Source organism: Pyrus communis, chromosome 14 (genome assembly GCF_963583255.1).
Source record: "Pyrus communis chromosome 14, drPyrComm1.1, whole genome shotgun sequence".
In the NCBI taxonomy this organism is placed as follows: domain Eukaryota; kingdom Viridiplantae; phylum Streptophyta; class Magnoliopsida; order Rosales; family Rosaceae; genus Pyrus; species Pyrus communis.
In genome coordinates this window covers 19,394,234-19,401,402 of record NC_084816.1, presented here as the reverse complement: position 1 = coordinate 19,401,402, position 7,169 = coordinate 19,394,234, and the positions used below count along the sequence as shown (strand labels likewise).

Below are 7,169 nucleotides of genomic sequence, written 5' to 3'. Positions count from 1 at the left end.
TGTTATATTCTTAAACTTTTTATTAAATGTGTAATACAATTTAAAAGTCTAATTCAACTAGTAGTGTAACACGTCGGTAGTTTGATATATGATGTAATGTAACGCTAATGTGGCATGTTATATTACTATACTCTTTGTTGAATGAACGATTCGAATTAACTGCCTAGTCTCTAACACATATGTTTTTTTTTATCGAACTACAATCTTGCATAGCATGTTGCGGAACTCTTAATTAAATGAGGGATTCAAGTTCACAATCTAGTCCAACAACGGAATGAGATACTTAGTGGAATTAGCCAAGGACGGCAATGAATGAATAGAAACTCCATGTTTTCATGTGAGAGTAGCAAATGTTGAGAAAAGGAAAACAAAATGATACTAATGGTGGATATTTACAACTATGCCCTTCCTTTTATTGTTGTATTTACTTTCCCATCCCCATATAACCCTCCAGGTGAAAGCAAAGCCACCTCCATTTTCCTGCTCTATATAAACACCGGTTCTCCCTTCTTTCTCCCCCACACCTAAACCATCATCTAGTTTTCATCACACCATCTCTCTCTCTCTCTCTCTCTCTCTCTCTCTCATACAGTTTCAAACCAATCTCTCTCTCTCTCTCATACAGTTTCAAACCAATCTCTCTCTCTCTCTAATTCCAAACTACGCACAAACACCATGCCTGAAGCACCGAAGAAATTTCTGAATCCCACGGAGGACTATAACCTCCAAGACAAGAACAACAAGATCCTTCACTTCATCGAAGAAGTCACAAAAACCCCCCACGAGGTTCAAAAACGAGTCCTCGCTGAAATCCTCACCCGTAATGCTCACGTCGAGTACTTGCAGCGCCACGGCCTCAACGGTCACACTGACCGTGACACTTTCAAAAAAATCATGCCCGTTATCAAATACGAAGATATCCAGTCAGATATCAACCGTATCGCCAATGGTGACACCTCCCATATCCTCTGTTCCAAGCCCATTTCTGAGTTTTTGACCAGGTGCGTTTTTACATTTTACATTTCTTCATGCCTTTAGATTAACTTTTGTAATTGATTATTTGGATGGTTTTGTTGATTCAAGCGATATTAATATTATAAATAATTAGTAAACAACTGGACTGGGATTCGAACTTGGGTGGAGCATACTGTTGTAGCCAACTCACGTCTAGGCCTGCGGTTATTTTAATGGTTAGGCTAAATGGGCTTGTTTTTGTTGCAGTTCTGGCACATCCGGAGGGGAAAGAAAACTGATGCCAACAATTGAAGAGGAGCTAGAGAGGAGGTCTTTACTTTACAGTCTGCTGATGCCTGTGATGAGCCAGTATGTCCCCGGACTGGACAAGGGCAAAGGAATGTACTTTTTGTTCATAAAATCCGAGGCCAAAACCCCCGGCGGACTTGTGGCCAGGCCGGTCCTAACAAGCTACTACAAAAGCTCACATTTCAAACAAAGACCCTATGACCCTTACACTAACTACACCAGCCCCAATGAGACCATCCTCTGCCCGGACTCCTACCAAAGCATGTACTCCCAACTCCTCTGCGGTCTCTGCCAGAACAAGGAAGTCCTCCGAGTCGGTGCTGTTTTCGCCTCTGGCTTCATCCGGGCCATCAGGTTTCTTGAGAAGCACTGGACTATATTGTGCAAGGACATAGCCTCCGGGACTCTTAACCCCCAGATTACAGACCCGTCAGTCCGCGAGGCAGTGATGAAGATCCTTAAGCCTGATCCGAAGCTTGCAAGTTTCATTGAGGGTGAGTGCCGGAAGGACTCTTGGCATGGGATTATTACCAGGCTTTGGCCAAACACAAAGTATGTGGATGTGATTGTGACCGGGACTATGTCCCAGTATATTCCGACACTGGACTATTACAGCAACGGACTGCCTCTGGTTTGCACTATGTATGCCTCTTCGGAGTGCTACTTTGGTGTTAATCTAAACCCTCTGTGCAAACCCAGTGAAGTGTCCTACACTCTTATTCCCACCATGGGATACTTTGAGTTCCTCCCAGTCCAGAGGAACAATGGGATTAATACTAATCCCGTCTCTGTCCGCAAATCACTCAATGAGAAGGAGCAGCAAGAACTAGTTGATCTTGCAGATGTGAAGCTTGGACAAGAATATGAGCTTGTTGTCACAACATATGCTGGTAAGTGGTAACTTTATTTTTTTTATTTAAATTTTTTGTGTTTTAAGTGGTTTAATTCATGAAATTACAAATTTTGTTATTTTTGGTGCTGAAGATTGACATGGGACTGTTTAATCCGCAGGACTGTACCGCTACAGAGTGGGGGATGTGCTAAGAGTGGCCTCATTCAAGAACAAGGCACCGCAGTTCAACTTCATATGCAGGAAAAATGTTGTCCTGAGCATTGACTCGGACAAGACTGATGAGGTGGAGCTCCAAAACGCAGTGAAAAATGCCGTGAACCATTTGGTCCCGTTCGATGCCACCGTGACGGAATATACTAGCTATGCGGACACAACAACAATCCCGGGACACTATGTGCTCTTTTGGGAACTTAGCCTCAATGGGACAACTCCAATCCCACCCTCGGTCTTTGAGGACTGTTGCCTCACCGTCGAAGAGTCCCTGAACAGCGTCTACCGGCAAGGCCGGGCCTCCGACAAGTCCATCGGACCACTCGAGATCAAGGTTGTCGAGACGGGGACGTTTGACAAGCTCATGGACTATGCCATTAGCTTGGGAGCTTCCATTAACCAATACAAGACCCCTAGGTGTGTGAAATTTGCACCCATTGTGGAGCTCTTGACCACAAGGGTGGTCTCAAACTACTATAGCCCCAAGTGCCCCAAGTGGGTCCCAGGCCACAAGCAATGGTGCAACATTGATTAGGAAGGGATTAAAAAATGAAATGGAAGGGGAATGGAGTAGCTTTTGGCCCACTGATTTTAGAAGAAGCTGCTTTCACGGAGGTTCACAAGAAGTGCTTTTGTAATCATCTTAGGGAAAGAGTAGTAACTACTACCATTTTAATTAATTAGGTTAACCTTATGTTTTTTATTTTCATCTCTCTCATTTTATTTTTTTTTGGAAGTTTTTAGAGTACTGCTTTTTTTTTTTGGAAGTTTATAGCTCCTTTTTCTACCATGTACAAAAAACTGTTCCAGTTTCAAGGAAACTCTTTTTCTTTATTGTTTAATTAGCTGTATTTATTTATTTATGGAAAAGAGTTATTTTTATTTACTTGAATTAATAAGTTTCATGGCCACTTAGATTGTAGTACTAAGTAGCCATGAAACTTTTTTTTTTCATTAAGAAAAAAAGTTTTTCGGTAACTTAGTACCACGGTCTAATGGTATTCTTCTTTACTTATAAGTGAGAGATCTTAAGTTTGCTTCTCGTCAAAGGTGAATTTGAACCACATTATTGTTAATCTATTATGAGGTTAAGTCCAACCGGATAATATTATTTGTTAAAAAAAAAAAAAAAATTCATGGGAATTTGATTCCTAGATCCTGCCAGGATTCCTGTCCACTGAAGTCTCATGTGCTTTATAACGGCACTCGGTAAGTCTCAGAATTCCAAGTCCTTTCTTTTTCACTCAAGAAAAAGGGTCACAAACTTTTCCCATATTATATGTAGTGATTTTTTTTTTGTTAGTATTATATGTAGTAATTGAGTTACTAATATAAAAACAATGAGAAAGATAACACTTTTCTAAAGATAAAGTATCATATTCCTCCCAGTGACTTGTTCCAGGAGCTAGTCAAAGTGACCAAATAATGCGACTTAAGGAAAAAGGTTATGACCCAGATGGAGTATTGTAATCACATGAAGACAATATTGTTTAACCAAGTTGGCTACAGTATTGTACTTCACCATGTGTACTTAAATGTAATGAAACTATATAATTTTTAAACTTAGATTTAGATGAATTTAGTGTACTATTCAATCATTTGTCTAAAAAAAAATAATGTAGAATTTATCCAAGAAAATTAGGCATATGAAGATATATAGAATTGGATAAAGATAAACTAATTCCTTTCTTTGCTAGACAAGGTGACCAAGCAAATGTCGTGGAATTTAATTCAAGAAATTATGTATATAGAAGGAATTAAATTCAAGAAACTATGAGGGCTGTATATGGTCATATTGCAAAGTTTGGATTTATATATAGATTAGTGAAAACCAAAATTTAATGTATGAGACAAAATTGCATGCAATAGCACCAATACTTTGGCATTATTTATTTTGTATTTGAGTATTTTTTTGGATTGGGGCATTGATAATTATCCAGAAATTTGGCGCAAACCGTCAAAGACTCAAGGGACAAAGAAGTGCTTGGTGCTTTGATTTGGAAGGGAAAGGACAGATAAGGTTGAAGCAGAAGTTGTTCCCTGTTTGGCCATTGTCTTTGATAGGAGAAAACAAAAGCAGTTTTTGATATTTTTGAATTGAAGGAAAAGCCAAAACGCATTTTCAGAGAGTCCATTAGGCAGACAAAATCATAATAACCATAGCAGACAAACCCAGAAAAAGATGGAGACAAATTTAGAGACAGAAATTCAGGTCTCAAATAAAAGGAGAAAGGCCATTTTCAGAAGCAGTAGTTATGGTACGAGTACTGTTTGCTTGTGAGAAGACAAGATAATTCATACAGCACCAGCTACTGTATTCATATGCCCTTGTCTTCACCATGTTGAATCAAAGCAGTAGTCAAGCACTAAAAATAACAAGACTGTCCACTCCTTTGTTCGCCACCCAACTAAATGCTACTACAGCGGAGGAGAAGGATATGACACTGATTAACAAGTGAGTCTGTTGCCACGTACATGGCTGTTATAGAACAAATATTTGATATTTTTTATGACTTTCTTTGGAACAAAAGATAATCGTTCATTGGCTGGAACAAAAGATAATCGAACTCTTAACCTAACAAATTAAGTTCTGACCTAGTTTTCTCTCTCAACGACATACATGCATTCTTCAAATAATATAAACAATTTTATCACTGAGCCTGAGGAATTCGAACCTTTCTATATTGTTGTTGAGAATAAAAGTTCCACTAGAATAAGAGCAAGATCGCAGAATTATGGATTATGACTTAATTAATTATACCATGTGAGAGCTTATTTATATTTTACAAACTATAGTATTGGACATAAGAACATTGATTCCATTTTCTTTTTTTCGATAAACAACAAGAACACAGCATAGTGTCATTCGTAAAATAATTTTTTTTAGTTACTATTATTAAGGGGGAGATGGGAGGGTTCAAAAGTATTACATTAATTTTGAAAAGTGAAAGTTTTGAATCTGGAATGCATACGTAGAAACCTAATACCCTATCCTCATTACACATATATCCATCCTATATTCTAAAAAAACCAGGATGGTCAAGGATGTTTACCTAAGCACCTTGTTAGAGAATAATTCCATATCCAAGTTCTTATCTTATGCATGTGGTTCAATATCCTAATGAATAAGATGTTGGGTTTCTATTCATGCGTTTTGAGTTTGAAACTCTCATGTCTCTTTAAATTATTGTAATAGTTTCCCTCTCATTCCCCTTAATCATAATAATAATCTCTATTAATTAATGAAACCCTCTTTATCAACCAAAAGAGGGTGAAAAAACTACTTAATCTTCTATCACACAAAAAAAATTGATGGGCAATAATGTAATTTCACATGTCCAAATTTTACTGTTTTTTATTTAAACCTTACCTGTGACATCCCACATCAACCAGGGGTGTGATCCTTATATGTATATTCTCATCCCTACCTAGCACGAGGCCTTTTGGGAGCTCACAGGCTTCAGGTTCCATGGGAACTCCGAAGTTAAGCGAAAAGGGGGCTTGAGCAATCCCATGATGGGTGACCCACTGGGAAGTTGCTCGTGAGTTCCTCCGAAGTTAAGCGAGAAGAGGGCTAAAGCAATCCCATGATGGGTGACCCACTGGGAAGTTGCTCGTGAGTTCCCAAAAACAAAACCGTGAGGGAATGGTAAGCCCAAAGCGGACAATATCGTGCTAAGGTGGTGGAGCGGACCCGGGAAGTAATCCGTCCCAGGCCGGGATGTGACATTACCTACAAGTGATATTAAAATACCTCTAATATAAAAAATAAAATAAAAAAATAAAAAAAAATAAAAAAACTAAAAACAAAAACCTCCCACTCCCCCCACGTTCTCTCTCCCTCTCCCTCTCTCCCTCTCTCCTTCTCATTTTCTAAAAAAATGTGTTCATACACACAAAATGTGTAGACAAATGCTAGTAATAATAATAACAACAATAATTTAAAAAAAATTGGAAAACGTAAAATTTATCCCCAATACCAACTTCAACTTACACACATAAGATAAAACAATCTTACACATGCGATAAATTACAAAAATAGGATAACAACAAATCAATATATCCTATCTATCTTAATGAGAACTTCTAATTCGAGTGACAATCTATCCTATCCCACTATGCAATGCTACATTATGTGGGTTTTTTCTATGGTGGTTGATAGTTGGGTTCTTTCTTTAATGATTTAAAGAAAGAGTAAGTTGTAGTCATGATCCCTCAACTAAAAATTCATTATCATTGGTCCTTTAACTCATTAAAATGTATCGCTATTCTTTTGATAGAGCAAAGTTAGGCTGAATGGCTTACTTCCTGGAGCAAATATAGCCTAAAAGATTTGGCGTCTCCAACTATTCTTCTGATAACGGCATGTAAACTATCCTCGCAAAAAGTTCTTCAAATTTTCTTGCCCATCACATATTTCTTTATTTACGACAATTAAATTAAATAAAGTAAACAAAGATAATGCATATAATTCCCAAATAAGTTTCGTCCTCGCGATTATTGCAGTCGTTGAAATATTTTCGCATGCGGCAAATCGGCGAGGAAGGCTGATTTCCAGGTACCGATTATCTTATACAGTTATATTTACCCTAATGTGGGTCCCGCAGTCCATGCAGTCACGACAAGGGAGGAGCATAGAATACTTTGCTCCCCTTCAACACGAAGGGGGACCGTGTTGGAGATCTGGCCACGTGGCTGTGAGCATGGTTGACCTGACTTACTGGTTGCTTCTGTTGCTCTAAAAGAGAAGGGACCCCACCTTGTTGGGCCAATGAGAGTAAAGAGATCCACGTGGGAAAGTCGTTCCGAGTTTTCATCTGGTCGGCCACAACCTAAACTGTGC

General features: G+C 38.6%; 1 protein-coding gene across 1 annotated transcript; it reads left to right on the top strand.

Moving 5' to 3' along the window:
* Positions 1–569: 569 nt before the first annotated feature.
* Positions 570–3,072, top strand: LOC137716203 (indole-3-acetic acid-amido synthetase GH3.6-like). The gene is made up of 3 exons (XM_068455617.1): positions 570–1,001; positions 1,222–2,153; positions 2,275–3,072. Exons 1-3 carry the CDS (start codon positions 676–678, stop codon positions 2,859–2,861), a joined length of 1,845 nt encoding a protein of 614 aa, XP_068311718.1. The 5' UTR covers positions 570–675; the 3' UTR covers positions 2,862–3,072.
* The last annotated feature ends 4,097 nt before the right edge of the window (positions 3,073–7,169 follow it).